Source organism: Nylanderia fulva, unplaced genomic scaffold, assembly GCF_048542155.1.
Source record: "Nylanderia fulva isolate GAGA-0341 unplaced genomic scaffold, ASM4854215v1 Scaffold11, whole genome shotgun sequence".
Lineage (NCBI taxonomy): Eukaryota > Metazoa > Arthropoda > Insecta > Hymenoptera > Formicidae > Nylanderia > Nylanderia fulva.
In genome coordinates, this window is record NW_028189302.1 from 2,630,692 (window position 1) to 2,650,415 (window position 19,724).

At 38.6% G+C, this 19,724-nt stretch overlaps 3 protein-coding genes across 4 annotated transcripts in view; 2 read left to right on the forward strand and 1 right to left on the reverse strand.

The window, feature by feature from the left end:
* LOC146724949 (uncharacterized) overlaps positions 1-19,724 on the forward strand; it is a 124,047-nt gene that overhangs the window by 36,245 nt on the left and 68,078 nt on the right. The window lies entirely within an intron of this gene.
* On the reverse strand, positions 1,847-11,047 carry Mtp (microsomal triacylglycerol transfer protein). Of its 2 annotated transcripts, none has more exons than XM_029318610.2 (6): positions 10,592-11,047; positions 9,831-10,002; positions 9,160-9,183; positions 8,518-8,711; positions 6,408-7,061; positions 1,847-5,452 (listed from the first exon to the last, which is right to left on the reverse strand). In XM_029318610.2, the coding sequence occupies exons 2-6, from the start codon at positions 9,904-9,906 to the stop codon at positions 3,704-3,706; spliced, it is 2,697 nt and encodes an 898-aa protein (XP_029174443.1). In that variant the 5' UTR covers positions 9,907-10,002; positions 10,592-11,047; the 3' UTR covers positions 1,847-3,703. The 2 variants fall into 2 exon arrangements, with proteins under 2 accessions (XP_029174443.1, XP_029174444.1); XM_029318611.2 differs by lacking the exon at positions 10,592-11,047 and adding an exon at positions 10,350-10,483.
* Positions 2,077-3,150, forward strand: LOC114943051 (uncharacterized). Its single transcript, XM_029318616.2, has one exon. The coding sequence runs from the start codon at positions 2,092-2,094 to the stop codon at positions 3,148-3,150; it is 1,059 nt and encodes a 352-aa protein (XP_029174449.1). The 5' UTR covers positions 2,077-2,091.

A 19,724-nucleotide genomic window follows, 5' to 3' on the forward strand; every position in this document is an offset into this window, starting at 1 on the left:
GCCCAGATTCAGATATATACATTGTACATTCAGGTGTGCGTTGTATACGACACTCGCGTAATAATCACGATAAAATGATAGCGACGAGCGTTGTATGAAAATATACAAATAATAATTTGTCAAATATATGAGAGAAAAGAGCGATACCGGCACGCGTTCCTCGCATCTTTCATCGTGCTCCGCTAAATTCTAAATTAGAATATGTAACGTGTACTCACTGGCGTGAAAGAATAAATAAGTAGGGGGATGAGCGTTTCCTCCGTCGTGGCGATCCGCGAGGGTAAGTCACGTGGTACCAGTCGTCGAGGACGAGTCCGTGGGCCGCGATTTCAGGAACGAATCGGCGGAGAACGGCCGAGAGAAGAGCAGAGTGAAAAGAGGAGAGACCGGATGGCGCGCACCCCCGGGGGCTGGTCGGCTCTGACTGACCAGGCTTAGGGGCAGCTTTAGGGTCAGGGCCACGGCATGACACTGCCTTTTTCTACGCGAGACAAAGATTTTCCTCGTTCGCCCGCGTACGCTCGAGCTTCTCAACGTACGTTACGCGATGCGGACCCTCACTGCTGGCGTAAACGCGGCGCCATGACGTCACCTCGCGCATACCGCGCGGCGACGAGGACGGCGCGAATCGATGCCGGGCGCTGCGACGGCCACCCTTCTTCGTCACCGCGACGGCAACCACCCCGAAGGAGCGATAATCGCCCCCGCGCGCGACCTGCGCACGCGCGTTACCCTCGTTTTTCCTCGTCGACGACGACGACGATGTGTGTTGCGTACGCGAGAGACGCCGACTGGCGAGAACGTGGGGGATGTGCGTCGCTCTGCATTACCATAGGGTGTAACTCACCCCTATCCTCGTTCGATATCTTACCCTCTTTCCAATGCGAGAAAGGTATATAGCTTACCCTTGAGCCTTATACCTCTAGCCTCGTTCGATATTTTATCCTCCTTCTAATACGTTGAAGAATTGCACGACAGCACAAATTGGGATTTATGAAAGAATCTATTTAAGTTGTAGATTTTTTATGAAGGGAGAGCTGTAAATATAATTTTCTTTAATTTATTGTACGTACGTGATGGAATATTATAAGAGTTATGTTATTTTAGTATAAGAATGAAAATATATTCGTATATATTTTCATTCTTAGGATTATGTTGTGTGTTTGCAAGCGCATAGAAAATATATTATAGCAAATCTTACGTCAATATTCATTGTTGGCAGGGCAAAAAGCTTGTAACATATATGCACTCAACAATATAAAATTTTTATTTAAATTTTTCAGAGTGTTAAATTATCATAAATTATGTGTATTAAAATCTTTTTCTATCATTATCAATATTTAATAATTTATTACAGTTTTATAAACTAGCATAATATATTTAGTGTGATGTGGGAAATAACAATGATACACATTAAAACGTCTAATTGAAATTAATATAACGTAATTAATTATAATTGTAGCCTTTTCCGAGGTAAAAAATCTCTAGTTAAACATCTCTGCCAACCTGATGCAAAAAGATTCTTTGAGAAACAAAATAAGTTCTTATCGAAAAATATCAATTCTAGTGTGTTATTGACGCATAGTGTAGAATACCAGGCAGGGTAAATATGCAGGGTCGCTCGGTCGAGTGGTGGTCTGCAGTTGATAAGGGAATGCCAGGCGGTAATTTCGAACGCCTTCATTGGTAGCTATTTGGAGAGAGCGGTCCTTCAACCGGGCTAACCGTCTCCGAAGGATTCGACATCCGCAGTTCGAAACGAGACGGCATCGGTTAATCATTCAATCGTTCCTCTTCTAGGAAAAACTAATTAACAAATGAGAAACATTGATTGAAAAAAGAAATGTACACGTGCAACTTCTGGTTTATTTTAAAAAGTCTCGTGAAGTGAAATATCTGTGAAATAATTGCATCTTCATATCTTTACGATTCCTGTGGATTTTATCCAGGTTTAATGATATAAAAAAATTAAAAGAAACCTTAAAAAAAATTTTGTTGAAGCAGCAACATATTCTATTTATTATATCTTATTGGAGTTTCCCTCGTAAGATCTATCGCCATTCCGCCTTCTAAATACATCGAGGGTTTATCATGCGATTCACCACCGGGCATTATTGGTTGTTGTTAATCGCGGGTACATTTTCCGTCTGCTGTTTATGGAAGACCGGATCGATCAGCTGTTGGAGTATGCGCGCGAAAGCTTTGATCCACTTTGATCTATCGATCCCGTCATCCTTGTCTTCGTCATCGTCCTGGACTACCTCGCATCGTCCTCCTTTGAATAGAATCGACACGAAGCTATCCACTCGTCGGAAACATCGAAGCACCTTGTCTAGATACATGCTGCAATTATACCATCGACGTCCGGACGCCGATGTGGTCCGCGCGATTCAGCCGGTGCACACTTCCGGTCCGCTCCGCGACGGCGGTAGGATCCTAGAATTCGCGATTCCGACGGTCGACCTCGACGAGACGCTGGAAGCTGCGGAATTACTCGGGATAGCCGGCGCGATAATCCGGGTGCGATCGTTGAACGATCCGTCAAGGAGAAACGGAAGCGAGGAGATCCTAAGCTCGAGGAAGGACGACGCCTGGCGCGCCTTCGACGTCACTTCCGCCGTCGCAGGCAGGAACACCGGCGAGATCGTCCGACTCCGGGTTCACGGAAGGTTGACCTATCGTCCTTACGGCGACAGTCCGATCCTCCTGTTGAATTACAGCAAGATCCAGCGCCGTCGTCGATCCGCGGAGGATCAGCCGGAGGATCAGGATCGCTGGGACGCGGAGACGCCGCGTAGACGACGTCGCAACGGCTGCCGTCGACGTCCGATGTACGTGGACTTCGCCTTGATCGCCTACGACGAGTGGGTGGTCGCCCCACCAGGATACGAGGCTTATCAGTGCTCCGGGAAATGTTCCTTCCCGTTCGGCGATCATCTCAGTCCGACCAAGCACGCGATAGTGCAGACGTTGATACACGGTGCTCTTCAAGCCAGCGAAGACCTCGGTGGTAACAAATTTGTCGGCAGACCCTGCTGCGTACCGACCAGGTTGGCACCCACGAGTCTCCTCTATCTGGACGCAAGCGGTACTTTGACCTATGAGTATGGCTACGAGGACATGGTCGTCTCGGAATGCGGTTGTCGCTGATAGATATTATGTTGGACGTTATGCCGAGAGACACTTTTTTCATGCTTTTTTTATTAACAGCGAAACGCTTACGTTTGTAGAAATGAATGTACAAATGTATAAAATATAAATACAGTCGAATCTCGATATAATGGAGCTCGAAGAGAAGAGAATACCTAAATATAATAAATATCTTTATTGTATATAATGTTGATCAAATTAAAATTGAATAGGAATAACGGATACAAAAAATAAATTATGGTTAAAAATTGCGACATTACAAAAAGCGAGATCTTGTTATAAATATCATTTCTTCATAATAACGCTTCACATTAATATAATTTGAATAACTTCAATTCGAGCATTATATCGAGGTTCAAGTGTAACGTTATCTATCGATCCGCAATCTATCCATCGATTTCATACATGTATATACGCTGCTATATTATCGTACTTAAATTCAATCCTTAACACTATCGAGGTTCACAACGGTAAAAAGAAACAGTTTGATATCGCGATCACTTAGTATAAAAAAAAGTTACTGAGCAATAATCTTCGGGCTGCGTTGCTGACGTTAACTGAGCGCGAATTTCGCGCACATCTCGTTGTTCTTTTGATTGAGCTTGTAAGACCTGCCGGGCGAGTGAATCTTCATCCGACGCGTTTTCCTCAGTCTGTGCCGACTGCCGGGTATTCTCTCGATCTTGTACACCTGCTGCTTCACCGTCGTGATCGGCTGGCTGAGCCTCATGCACAGCGAGACCGGCCCGGAAAAATCCACGTCGGTAGACAATTCGAGTTTAGGCTCCATAGTCATCGAGAACTCCGCCTTGCTCTGCACGAAGCTCGAGTGCACCCTGGTGCCTCCGTGGACCATCACGCCGGCGTCCATTTCCACCAGGGACTGCGCGTTCCTCGACCAGAGACTCAGCTGAATCTGCCCGGCCAGGTCGAAGCTTACGGCGCCCTGAACGTCGATCTCGGCGACGAAGCCGGATCCTAATGGCACGTACTCGTTGTAATTGTACAACGAAGCGAGAGCTTGGAAGGCAGGGGTCCTCTCGGACGCCGTGCCGGACCAGACGTGGCCCATCAGCTCGCCCTGACCGGAAAAGAAGATAAATGGTCGCACGCCGACTCCGAGAAGGTCTATCTCCATCCCGGCAGTAGCCACCTCATCGTCGGCAGCTTCCGCTTCACTCTCCTGGCTAGACATGAAGCTGCCGAGACCAGTCGCGAATAATCCTAGCGAGAACATCGCCTGCTGTTGTTCGTTGGTCTCCAGCACGACGTCTACGATGCCGCGCTTGAGCAGACCGGACTTCACCTCCTGAATGGTTACTAAGGAACCGTTGCTCTCGGGCGAGCGCAAGAAATTTCTCGTAAAGGCCGTGGTGAGACCTCTCTGCGCTCGCGCGTGATAATTATTAAATCTCGTATCGCCGGCCGCGTATATGTTCTCGAGGTATCCTGCGACTCGCTCGTTCTTCTCGGCGATTTGTTCCAATCGTTGACCGAGATACTTGCGGACCTCGTAGGCCGGGTCGTTGCCGCTCAGATAGTTGACGAAGTCACGCAGGACTTGTTCGGAAGGCTCGTTCTCCAGGATGATGTCCAACGCGATCGTTCGCGCGCTGCTGTCCCTTCGCGGTCCTCCGATCTGGTAGAAGGCTCGGTGAGCCGCAGCCTTCAGCTGTTCGGTTACATCCTCGCGAGGAAGAGCCGCCAGGGCTCGCCAAGCTGCGACGCTGATGGCTTTGTTGTCGCTGAACGCGTGCGACAACAACGTGGGAATCGCCACTGGGCTCTTCAGGTTTCGCAGAGCCCGCAAAAATTTGAGCTTGCACTCCTCGTCGCTGCAAGTCTCCAGACCCAGTTCCAAGCTGATCCTCGCGTTCTTTATCAGCGCAGGCGAGCCAGAATGTCGCGCCATCGCGCCAGCAGCGAGCGCGTAGGTCTCGGCTACCTTGTCGTTCTGCATCGTCTCCTCGGAGCGTCGGAGAATCTCCTTGGCGATGTCGACACTCGGTGTCGGCGAGAGAGACAGGGCCCACAGGTACCTCTCGGTCTCGTCGCCGTGCTCGTCCTGCCGCAGGATCTTCATGGCAGCTTGATGAGCGGGCAACGTAGACGCGGAGCCGAATACGTCTAGGAGTTGCATCTTCATTCGACGATAGCGCGGCGTCTTTAGGATCTTGTGTAGGTCCTCTGGTAAGGCGTTCTTGATTAGAGGAAGAAGCTTGAGGAAGGCCGATGCTGATTTCGCTGTACCTAGCGCAGAAGGGAGAAGCGCCTCGCGATTTTCCTCGATCGTTTGTTCGATCTGCAATAAGATATATATTTAAGCATGATAAAATGAAAAAACTCTAATGAATGAACTTGAATTTTCAAAACTTGAGATAAATAAAATTGTTCGTATATTTGATATTTTAATCACGTTCAGTTTGATTAATAGCATTTTTTCACATTGTTATATGCATAATTCTAATTTATAGATTCAAATACAGTTAACAGATAAATTTTTCATAATAACACGAAGAAAATTTGAAACAAGCATTTTAAATAAATTTTTTATTTTATATTTCTTAACGTAGTATCACTAACTTGAATCTATTAAACATTGAATGTAAAATAATTTAATGGAATACTTTTAGTAAAAAATTTCGAAATGATTCAGTTATCTCTCAAAAATAAGAAATAAAAATTTTAATGAAAATAAATGAATTAGTTTTAAAAGAGATAGAAATAATTTTTATAATTTGATTTATTATTTTATTAAAAACTTTGAGCAAATATAATATTTTTCAGAAACTATTTTAAATTCTCAATTTATAATTTTGAAAATATAGTTTCTTTCTCTATTCATCTATTTATCCCACATTATTTAGTCCAACTAATTTCTTTTTATTATTGATAAAAAATTTATATTAAGTAAATAAAAAGTATATTAGGTTGATATTTTTTAGATCAATATATTGGAGTAAAATTTATGCGTGATTCAAACCATTATTCATTACTCACACTTATAATTGATTTAAATTGTAATAATTTTCAACGCAAAATTGCATACGATTGCAATGTTAAATTTTCATGAACAATTCTCAAAAGTAAATCATTGTAGCGATGTTTCGTGTTTACCATTGTTTTTCCCTCAACATTCGAAATATTCTTAGACAATATTCTTGTGTCATCAAAATACCAAAATAATCTCCTCTCTTTCTCCCTATCTTATCGCCCGATAATATTACATAAGTATATATATTTAAAAAAAAGGTTACCGTAGGACATCCGGTGTCAGGACACGTGACGGGCTCCGGTTGTAGCTCGAGACTGGTCTCTTTGTATCCAGGCTCGAGGACCATCACCGCGTGCCTCGCGGAATCCGCTTGGACGACGTTCACGTCCAGGATCCCCGACATCTGTTCCAACGTTCTTTCCGACACGACGTTCGTGCCGACATCTATCTTGGCCGCCAAGGTCATCTTATGTCCCTCGTAGTCCGTCACGCGTTCCGGCAGCAGCGATTGCGTAAGCGCGTACTTGGTATTGCGATAACTTTCGAGCTTGACGGCGAACACCGGGTTCGGGTGTCGCCTCGGCGGCGGTAATGTGTCGTACGTGCAAGCAGTCTTTCGTTTCTCGATGAGGTTCTCTCCGGTGGAGACGTAGACGACGTCGCAGACGCCGGAAGCGTCACGTTGACGCACCTCGTCGTCGAGGGTTCGATACTGAAAGAGACTCGCCAGGCCGCGTTTTAAATTCGCAGAAGACGCGTTCTCGGCTGAGTCCACGTAAATCGCCTCGACGTCGCCGTATCGCCATAGGACGAAGAAGGGCTTTTCGGCGACCCGCTCTATCTTGGACGAGTGCTCCACGAAGCCCTCCGGCTCCGGAGCTCGGCGCGATTTGATCCATAACTGCGGCGATAATAGCTGAAATAATATATATTTACGTAAATATGTATATATTATGTAAAATATATATTTAGGTAACATTAGATTTATCATATCTCAAAGTTTAAAGGAGCGAAAAAATCGTAACTAAGATATCCGGAAAGTATTTATTTTATTTTATTTATCGAAATGTCTACTCGATTTAAAACTTTTGTGAGTCTTTCCTGTAAACAAAATTGATATATCTTATTTTATTAACTCTCTTTAATACACAATTATTTTCATTATTTCAATATCACTTGTGTGAATCAAAATATATTTTATTAATTTGACGTAATCATTATATTTTTAAAATTTTTTCCAACCAATAATTCATTTGAGTCTTTCCTCGATAAATGTCTTGAAAATAATTAATTTAATTTATATATTTTTTATTTTTTATTCTTTTCTAAGATTGATACTAAAGCCAACAAGTTATAATAAATAATTGATTTAGTAATGAGTTTGATTTTCAAGGCATTCTTTACAAATGTTGTTCGAGAAATATTTTATCACTTTCAGATACAGGGTTATCAATATCCAGTAAGTCTCTGACATAATCTTTTTGACTATGAAAAGGCTTAATGCGTTTTTCACTGCAACAATATTCTCAGTTGAAAATAGATCTTCTACCCTTGATATGTAAAAACTTTTAAAGATTTCTTTTTGTCATACACTGCAAACTTACAATCTATTCATTCTGAGGAACAATAAGTAGAATAGAAATATGGGAGACACGTGTGAAGCAGATATACGATCTCAAATAACGTTTCATGATTTATGTAAAATTTAGAAACCCAAATATGGCAAATCTAACGCATTTATATTTTGAATATAATTCATGAGTAGGAATAAATAAATAAATATATATATATATATATAAATAATTGTACGATAACATAAGCTGTTTGTATTAATGTTTCAAGTTTTAATATGCACAGCATGCATTCATTTCTATTACTTTTAGATAACTTAGATAACTTAACTTAGATAACTTTGATAATTTAAATAATACGCAGATATTTGATATTTGATATATTTTTTTATATATGTGTATATCTATATCACTATTATTATCTAAATTTTCCGAGTTACCTAACTAATCGAGTAAGTGTTTAAAAATGATAAAAATAAATTTGTGCAATTTGCATATTAAAACATAATACAAACTGCTTATGCTATCATAATTATTTATAATTATAATCTCATTATTTATAATTATAACTCTTATAATCTGTATTAAAATAATTTTCCAACAGAAATAATAATTTATCAAATTGCGAAAAGAATTTTTATTAATACGTCGAGTGTGCAATAAAGCAAGTTTGACATAAAATACAATGAATCAGCAACATATTTAGAAGATTACGATTCATAAAAAATTAACAACGAATGTTCACGTCATCAAATTCTTTCATTAAAATTTGAAATATTCAGATTAAAAACGAAAACATACCTTGAATTTAAGCAAAAAGCTATTAGGATCATTAGAATCTTGCCAGACAGCGGTGACATCCAGCTCGCTGGTCAACTGAAAGCCTACATCACCTCCGGATTTCGGTGACCCGGCCTCCCTGAAGATCAGGGTGTTCGTTAATCTGTATTTGTGGCCGCTTCCTGCTTCCCAGCCTCTGGTGGCACCGGCTACGGCTGCAAATATCACGCACAATCCCCATATACTCTTCATCGCGCAGACTGTCGTGTGAGTCACGCGGTGGCTGATAGTAGCGAGGTAGTTGTATATTTGTGAATCAAACGCTCGACAACGTGACTGACCGCGAGTCGCGTCGCGCGTCGACTGACAGGCGCACTAGACGACCAGAATCGGCGCTCGAGAGAGAACGCACGCCATGCCGGATACACGTGTACGTGTGTGTGTGTTTGTGTATAGTACCCATGTGTGCGTATATGCGTGTACCCCAGCATACCGAATACCGTTAATTCACAAGCAGTCCATGTTACACGACAGACAAGAATAGGCATTGCTAATGATTTTTTTTTAATGTCTCAATTATGAAATCGACAGGTTGTTTCAAATAATTCGTGTGAATTTTTGTAATTTTGTATATTTTTTTTTTTAAATATGATTTTCTCTTACCTGGTGCCATCTGACAGTACGAACCTGTAAAAAAAATTGTATAAGTCTCTTTTTAATATATATATCAACAAAAAATAAGAAGGAGAAATAGGAAATGTAAAATATATCTTTTCGTCGCAGACATTTTAATTTTCGACATATGGTTTCGGAAAAAAGTTATTTTGCATATTAAAATAATGTAGAAAAAATTATCGAACTCGAGATTATGATTGATTTAGAATTTGTTCACATTAGCGCTATAATATTTGAGTCCGCAGTTGGTCTTCACTGCTTTCTTAATGCGACGAGAGGAGGTCATCGCTAATATATGCACTGATATGCTTTCAGCAAAAATAGGTATAGATATAGATAATTGACGTTGCACGCACGTGGCACACAATTTTCACACATTTAAAGCGAACAAATTATTTGACACATCATTTATCCTATTCACCAAGAAAGCAAAAAAATATCGAAAATTGTACCACAAGATTTACTGGTAATGGCGCGTATTCAATGGGGGCCGTCTTGTTCCGGCCGGCTCGTATGATGCATTTTTCAATGAATGACTTTCGGTCAACTCCGTGAAAGGGGGACCACGAAGGGTCGGGGGTTGGGGGGATACGAACAGGGTGGGAGCGAACGAGCAAAGGGAAAAACAGGGGGACCACAACAAGCAGCGGATAACTCACCGAGGAGCGTGAAAAGGTAGACCATGCAGACGGCGAGCATCCTGACTGGCGTGCCCTGAAGAAGACGTTCGGCCATCCTTTCCTCGCTCCTGCTGTCGTTTCGCACTGCGACCGCCGTAGTGTCGCGAACCTCGCCTCGCCTCGTCCTGTCAGCTCTCCTTCCCTCGTTCCTCTGCGGGTAAACAAGAATAATTAGACGGCGCAGGCCTGCGTTATCGCGAACTCTCGGGAACTCTCTTCCTCTCTTCGCCCCTACCACCGTGGGCCTGTTTCTCTACCATCGGGGACTACTAGCAGGACTAGCTACTCCTTTGCTCGTTTTCCCCTACTCGTCGATATTGGAATCGAAGAAGAGACTTTCCCGATATATACTGATGCGAACTCCGCCGTGAAATATCAAGTCACATGTGGGCGCTCGTGTGCGCAGCACGTGTAATGTATGCATCGTAACAGCTCGGTGATAATACGTCACTGTAAAGAGCGAGACGCGCAGACAGAACTGAGAAAAGAGTCACTCACTGCGGAAGCCGGCCAATTTGCCCGATCCGGACTGATGAATGCTATACCGAGTGTGCTCCGGATTCTTGACACTCTCCTCGCGTCAAAATCTTTCTTCGATCTTTCCTCGCGAGGAAAAATCCCCTTAAATGTATTTCAATTTCCGTCTGCGTACAACTGTGCATTTGATTTAAATATTTTAGACACCGCTTTTACTATCTTTTCTTGTAGATTAACTATCGTCAGGAAAAGAATTTCCTTACTTTTAAGTGGGATTTACAAGTTCAATCCTAGAGATCTTGTTTTTGAGACACTTGATCACTGTTTGATGAAAAAGCTTGTTTGTTTGTTAACGGACGTAAAGAGCGCTAACAAAATTGCAAAACAATTCGAGAAAGTTAAAAGGTTGACACGACGAATTGAAAACATTGACATTTAAAGATTAAATGATGAAATAGTCGTTAGGCACGTCGATGTCTACTGACGTGTGCAAGCTTAAAGTGGGTAATATTCTGTTAAAGTATACATAGTTTCCGGTCAGAAATCGTCGAGTAAATTCGTGACACGTGAACACGGAACCGTTCGACGAAATGTCACGCACAAGAACGAGGTACATAATACACGTGATGGATCCACGAGGCAAACTGTCGTGAGACCGAAAGCGACTACTGTCGCAGAACGGGATCCGGGTGATCCCGTCCGTTCGCAGTGAATAATCGTGAACGTCACTGAAAGCGGTTCTTATCAATCAACGGTGACCCCTGAACCCGCGATGACCCTGCCGACATCATCATTCATTCGATCTCTCTCGCAATTTCGATACTCGTGTTCTTGCGATCATTTGTTTACGATGTGATAAAGCCGGCGGAATACCAATGAGATATTAATTCAAATATTGCTGATTAATTTCCGATTATGCAAAATGACCTTTTAAAGCAAAGCCCGATATAAGCTGAACGGAAAAACGCAGATTCTATATGCATGTATATATATAAAATTCAACTGATTTTGTGAGTTATAATTTCAAATTTATATGTTAAGAAACTTTTTATCAACTTGTAGAAATAGTATAGAACAGTATCAAAAGCATAAATATAGTATAAAAATATGTACTTATAGTATATATAAAAATTAATAAATATATGTATAATATACATATAGTGTGTGTGTATCTATAAAAGTTAAGATAAAATAGAATTGTGAGAATAATTCATTAATGTTTTGTCTTTATTATACATTTAATATATTAATTAATTAAATTAAGATTTTAAACATATTTTTTAATTGGATATTAATAATTATTTCTCTTCATACGTGCATCAGATTTTGCACAAATCTTAATTTGTATATTTGCAATTTATATATATAAGAACTTTTAATATATGTGTTTGCGTCGATGTACAGGGTGTCCAGTTTACAGAGTATCCCTTGAGATGGCACAGCAATCCATTTCCTATAGAAATGCAGTATCTTATTTTGATAACAAAACGGTTTTTAAATAATTTTTATATAATTTTTGCCCTAGAAATTAATTTAAATTTAAAAAATTCTATAAAAATAAAATTTTGCTTCAAAATAAAAATTAAATTGCATTAAATGCACACAGAAAATAACGCTAACTATTGTTGGAATTACGAGCTACTTTGTCAGATCGATAAAATAACATTTGTCGGCAACGAAAACTACTCATATGACAATTATACTTTCGCGTTAATTATTGAATAAAAAATTTTAATCAATTTAATCAACAGAATATTATTAATATTATTATCAATACAATATATTAATATTATTATTATCTCTTGAATTAATTTAAATTTAAACATAAAGTATATTTATTATTACAATTTCTTTATTAATGTTTGATTTACTAATGATTTATTTATCTTTCAGAATAACTAAATGCTTTTATTAATTATTGTATAGAAAACGTAAAAAGAACGTTCTCGTTACTTTAAACTTACGTAAATTTTATTAACACCATAAATTCGGAGAAACTCGGAAAATCTATTTGATAATTTATGATTGGAATAAAGACTCGAAATATATATAGATATTCTTGTTGAAATATAAATTCGATAAACAGGATATGTTAATAATTTGTGTACTATTATGCAAAACTTATTAAAATCTATGATAGCGTAAAATAATACCTTTTGAATTGCTTTGCAAGCGATTTGTGTTTCATAATCGTTTCACAAGCTGATGATATTATCAGCAATTTATTTCGGTTACATATTGCAATTTCGCCATACAACAATTTTCCGAATTCAATGTATATGGCATTATTCCATTTATCATTACATGTTACATTATAATACGTATATAAATAAACAAGTTATTTCAATTAATTAGCTATTCAAATATACATAAACGAGCCAATATTGATGGCATCAAATAATCGACGCTTTTCATTTCTTGTAATAAGTACAGTTTTGCGAGAATGTCAAAAAAACCGATGGAAATGAAAAAGAAAAATAAAGCCTTAATGAAATCTTGTGTAACATAGCGCATTTATATGATAAACTATTTCAAAAGAAACGGCCATTATTTCGGAGCAATAATAATGTTGCGACAGTATTATTGTCAGAAAAATATCTAATATGTGCGACGATTACGAGCAAGAGCTTCGCAAAAGTTTATTAACTTTATTAATTATCGAATGTGTACACAATCAATATAATTCACAACAAACACGGCATGTATAATTTTATCCAATCAAATAATATAAATATAAAATTGTTTCTTTTAAGCATATTATGTCATGCTTCGATAAGTCTTTTTACATTTCAAGTCAACGAAGAAGATAAAAATTCTCAAAAATCTATCGCATACATATCAGTTTAAAACAATATTATATCACATCTGAAATGTTAATTCCACATTTAAAAGGTACAAAAAAAAAATAGTTTCAATGATTCGATTCCAAGACAAATGGCCACGCACACGAAACGAGAGAGAATCGTTCGATTTAAACTACTAATATTAACGATACCATCATTTCTCGCGGATAAATATCGAGCCCAACCCTTCCGAAATATGTCGCGTATACAAACCTGCGGAAGCAACCGTCGCGGAAACCGCAATAGACGAACCAACGAACGAATGAGCGCGAACGCGCGCGCGAGCGCGCTAAATAATCATAACTCAGAGAGACATTTGTAACGCCAGCCTCTCTCTCGTATTTATCGCTGTTGTTGGACGGTTTGTTGCAGCAATAACGGTAATGGGCCTCCCCCGCCTCCAGTCTCTCGTGCACCCTTCCCGGATCTCCACCACTGCTCCGACCTGTCCTCTCTCTCTTTCTCTCTCTCCCTCTCGTTTCGCTGGCCACCCCTTGCCGAGCGATTTATCCTCGGGTAATTAGCACGGGTAATAATTAATGCGGCCGCGCATTGTGCTAATTATCAGCGAGAGAACCTTTTAAGAAATGAAAGAACATTCGAAATAAAACAGGGCGCCGCGAGAACCGGCGTCGGTGGTGGCGAAGAAGACCAAGGAGGGGTGCGAGAGGGTGGAAGAAAACGAAGCGAAAAGAGAGAAAGGAGAAACGAGAAGGAGGGACTTTTTCGCGGAGAAACTACCCGCATTTGTACAGGGTACAAACCCGCGCCATCCCACCGTCCTTTTAATTGTGGCCTCTATTAAGAATCCGAAATAGAATCGGGAGATTATTATTCTCGTCGCACGTTTCATGTTTTCAAAACTCGTTATATTTGATATCTTAAGTTTTTGTAGAGATGCCGATAGAAATATTCGTCAAATTAATTTTCAAATATCGTATATGTAAATCTATCCATTTTTTATTTCTGCTGATTTGTTATGAAGATCATTCTTTAACCCTTCACAAATATTACATGTGTGACTACATTTGCGATACATCTGCAAGAGTTTTCATTCGTACTTTCAACTGTAATATAATGCAGATTGTATAATTGATTTCAATTTTTATTTTCATGATTTAACATTTAATTGATTTATCATATACAAGATATATGCAAATTATATATATTGGAAAAAATAATAGTCAGGGAAAAAATTAATTTCTGGTCTTGTCGAGGCAATTTTTTTCATCGAGTCTGGACACCCTGCCTTTTTTTTGAAAAAAAAAAATGTACATGTAAGCTGGAGTATCTGCAATCGAATGGACAAATTAATTTTCAAATATCGTATATGTAAATCTATCCATTTTTTATTTCTGCTGATTCGTTATGAAGATCATTCTTCAATCCTCCACAAATATTACATGTGTGACTACATTTGCGATACATCTGCAAGAGTTTTCATTCGTACTTTCAACTGTAATATAATGCAGATTGTATAATCGATTTAAATTTTTATTTTCATGATTTAACATTTAATTGATTTATCATATACAAGATATATGCAAATTATATATATTGGAAAAAATAATAGTCAGGGAAAAAATTAATTTCTGGTCTTGTCGGGCAATTTTTTTCATCGAGTCTGGACACCCTGCCTTTTTTTTTGAAAAAAAAATGTACATGTAAGCTGGAGTATCTGCAATCGAATGGACAAATTAATTTTCAAATATCGTATATGTAAATCTATCCATTTTTTATTTCTGCTGATTCGTTATAAAGATCATTCTTCAATCCTCCACAAATATTACATGTGTGACTACATTTGCGATACATCTGCAAGAGTTTTCATTCGTACTTTCAACTGTAATATAATGCAGATTGTATAATCGATTTAAATTTTTATTTTCATGATTTAACATTTAATTGATTTATCATATACAAGATATATGCAAATTATATATATTGGAAAAAATAATAGTCAGGGAAAAAATTAATTTCTGGTCTTGTCGGGCAATTTTTTTCATCGAGTCTGGACACCCTGCCTTTTTTTTGAAAAAAAAAATGTACATGTAAGCTGGAGTATCTGCAATCGAATGGACAAATTAATTTTCAAATATCGTATATGTAAATCTATCCATTTTTTATTTCTGCTGATTCGTTATAAAGATCATTCTTCAACCCTCCACAAATATTACATGTGTGACTACATTTGCGATACATCTGCAAGAGTTTTCATTCGTACTTTCAACTGTAATATAATGCAGATTGTATAATTGATTTCAATTTTTATTTTCATGATTTAACATTTAATTGATTTATCATATACAAGATATATGCCAATTATATATATTGGAAAAAATAATAGTCAGGGAAAAAATTAATTTCTGGTCTTGAAAAATCTGAACAAGTCGGAGAATTTTTTTCATCGAGTCTGGACACCCTGCCTTTGTTTTGAAAAAAAAAATGTAAGCTGGAGTATCTGCAATCGAATGGACAAGGGGCAATTCTGGGGCACCCTTCTGCGGACGCGTTTCGGCGGATTCGCGCGCATGCGAGAGGATACATAGAAGGCGCGAGGAGGACTCACGACAGCCAGCGGAGTCGAGCAGCTATCCATCAGGGTGCTTTTGTCGCCCTAATGAGAGCTTGAATTATTCAACTTGAAGGCCTTCCTTCCCCTTTCCACCCCACACGTCGGTGTTCCCTTCTTCCGCGCCGAGACGCTCACCCTCTGCAACTCTCTCGTATGGGGCCCGCTTACACATCGCGACACTTATGTTAAGAGTCGTTCATTCCTATACGTATACACACGCGGCCATTAATGCGCCTCTCCTTTCGGTTAACGACAAACTCGCGAAAACGGCGAAACTCTGCGCCTGAGGAACCGGTATAAGCCTAAAGACAGGATTAAGCAGTCTGCTTTATACGCGTGTATAATTATAGAAATAATTAGTATTATATATTTATTTAATTATCGTAATTATATATATAAAATAATTATATAGTGGAGTCACGCGTGTATAAAGAATATACTGCAGGATTGGAAATAATATTTTTTGAATAACTATATATCGTGAATATCTATATCTTTTTAAATTACGCTGCTTGTTAATAATACGCTCGTTGTTGCAATATCGAATTTTTCGTGTGTAAAAGGCGACGCTTTAATTATAATTAACATATGCATGAATTTTCGCGCAAAATCTATCGGAATATTTTTAACTCTCAAACATAATGTTACCGATCTAGTGGTGGTATAAAATTCATATGCATAACTTTTACGCGGGTCTCACTCCTTCATTCCATTTAAATTTATATCCGTTATACGCTGAAATGTACACATATCGTTTTTAATGGCGAATATTTCGTACGTTTGTACTGACGGTGGCAAAACATTAAACGCAATCAAATGAAAATGTTATATCAAACTAATGTGATGGAATTTCTCTGTGAAGTGCATTAATGAGTGTTAATAATCAGCATAAACGCTGTTAAGATATTACATTTCTGTCTAAGCGATTAAGGTGCTTGATGGATGGACGATCAAATATGCATACATATTCGCGATGGAATGCATTTTCCGATTTTGTCTAATTTTATAAGATTTTATAAATATTTTTTTATAAACAATATTATGTTATTTCAAACAGTAAGAAAATTATAAAGTCACATACATTGGCAATCTTCTTTCCTTGATTTTATAGATAGAAGTTTCTTTTATTTAATACAAATATCAGTAATAGCGTTGAGATAATATAACTAGACTCATAAGATTTTATAAATATTTTTTTTATGAACGATATTATTCCAGACAGTAAGAAAATTATAAATTCACTTACATCAGCAATTTGCCGTCTCCTTGATTTTATATAGCAGTTTCTTTTTAAATACAAATATCAGTAATAGCGTTGAGATAATATAACTAGACTTATAAGATTTTATAAAATTTTTTTATAAACAATATTCCAGGCAGTAAGAAAATTATAAATTCACTTACATCAGCAATTTGCCGTCTACTTGATTTTATATAGCAGTTTCTTTTTAAATACAAATATCAGTAATAGCGTTGAGATAATATAACTAGACTTATAAGATTTTATAAATATTTTTTTTTTTTAAATTAAGACTCTTCTCTCGACCGTACTGGCAAATATTATTTATTAAATCACAACGTTTCGACCCTTCTTTGAGTCCTTATCAAGTGATTTGTAAAAATAAAAATAAAATTATAATTTATGAGAGTTATGAGAGACTAGTCAAACCGACACTATGTTCGTTCTTGACATCTTAAAATTATAATTTTATTTTTATTTTCACAAATCACTTGATAAGGACTCAAAGAAGGGTCGAAACGTTGTGATTTAATAAATAATATTTGCCAGTACGGTCGAGAGAAGAATCTTAATTTTTTTTTTAATTCTCTGTCTGGTGATTCTCAAATATCTACGTAAATATTTTTTTTGTAAACGATATTATTCCAAACAGTAAGAAAATTATAAAGTCATATACATCGGCGGATTTGCCGTCTTCCCTTGATTTTACAGAAGTTTTTTTTTTTTTTTTTTTTAAATACAAATATCAGTAATAGCGTTGAGATAATATAACTAGACGCGCAATCGCGCGAATCAGAACGTGGCCGAGGCTGAAATTCCGGTAGCAACGAGCAACTCCCATCCAAGGTACTTTCGAGCTGCCGGCGAGAGCGCTGTCGACCAATTTCTTAAGAATTTTACAGCCCCGGCTAAACTTTCGTGATTAACTACTTCCGAGTTGTTTTCAAAAGTGGAGCGTATATTACACCCGCTTGAACACTCCCGGCAAGTCGTTTTAGTCTCGGCGAAATGTCTAAATACGAGCTTTTACCGGTGCGGCCGACCTCTTTTCGGAGTAGCATCGTGCGCCCGCATTCACGGCTATCGCCTCTATATGCAAAGCTCATTTTCCCCGAGATAATTGCACTGTGATGTCGTCTTTCTTCCTTTTTTTTTTTTTTTTTTTTACGCGACAAGCAGTCTCGGGACGAAATGAGTGGCAGCAACGGCGGCTCTTATTGGGCTCCTTTACACGTTGATGGCTTATGTTACTGCATTCTCTGGAAACTTTTTTAAGTCGATAAAGCTTCCGCCAACTACTCATCTTCGAGATTTTCTCATATATGCCGTAACCAGAAAGTATAGTAGTATAGACATTTTTTAGTCGGACGCGCGTGAGAAAAGGGAATCTTTTTTTTCGTTCTTTGTTTTATATTGCTTAAAAAAAGTTGTTAAAAGTTCTTTTAAGATGAGATTTCAATTTTAATATATTATATACAGATAGATGTATGTAATTATCTTTTTTCTCTCGATACGAATTCAGGGATTAATTTCGCGATTTGATATTTTAGAAATGTCATGAGATAGGTGTCTCGTTTATTATCGCGTGCAAGAATTTTTTTATTATGAGGAAAAAATTATACTATTTTTATACGAAAAACTTTGATATAAAATCTTTGTAAGTTTATTGGAAAATCTATTGGCAAGAAAATTGAAATCATACGAGCAGCTCGCAATATATCGTAAATAGAATCCCCAATCAATTCCCAAATAACACGAGCTTGTCCCGTTTCAGGATACGCAAAGTGCGTGTATAATCGAAGAGCTCGGAGGAAACCGACGAAACGCCACGGCTGAGGAGACGTTGGCGCTTGCGGAAAAGGGCCAGGACGAGAAGCCGCGAATCGAAGGGGAGCCGAACTCGTAGGGATGTAGAGGTGAGGAAAAGAGAGGGGAAACGAAAGAGAGGCGGCCGGGCCGCGCTACATCCGCGAAGCTATTATAACCGCTCGAGCGAATCTCTATTAAAACGTGTTTACACTGGCTTAGGGGTTGACTCAGGCCGCGCGCATCCCCCTTTGCGCCCCTTATCCACTGCCCCCTCCTACGCCGGTCTTTGGTTTCAGCCAACTCGGAGCTTCATGGTGCCACCCTATACACACACACACACACATACACGCGCGCGCGCACCAGGGAGTACTGTGTGTACGGAGTAATGCCTATCTAATTGTCGCGTGTATGAATAGTGAATCCCGGAGCACTCGAGGCTATGAGCCAGATCCGAGCTAACACAAGGGAGGAGCCATATGAGCTAATCTATATTATGATAGCCCGACCTCCGGGGTTGCGCTAGTTCGCCCCCGTCTCTCGTTACCCTCGTTGCCACTGCTACTCTGCACGACACTCGGCCGTACACTACTGATCGTTGGTTACTGGTGGTAAGGCACTCTTACAGAAGCAGCGCAGTCGTTTAACCTTTTAGCTGCGACGTGCAAAAAAGTTGTTTTTCAATAAGTCATGCATAACATATAGAAAATAATATAAGTGCAGCGCATACACTTTTTTAATAACAGAAAATAAAATCAGTATCTGAAACACGTTTATTATTTAACGAATTGAAAGAAATAATTGGACGTTTCTGGTATGAAATTAATAAGAATTTAGCTTGCATAATTTTTATATAAAATAAATAAGAAACGCGTTTCAGACACAATGGAAGCAAATAATGCGTTAATAGTATATTGTGTATCAAGTGCGGA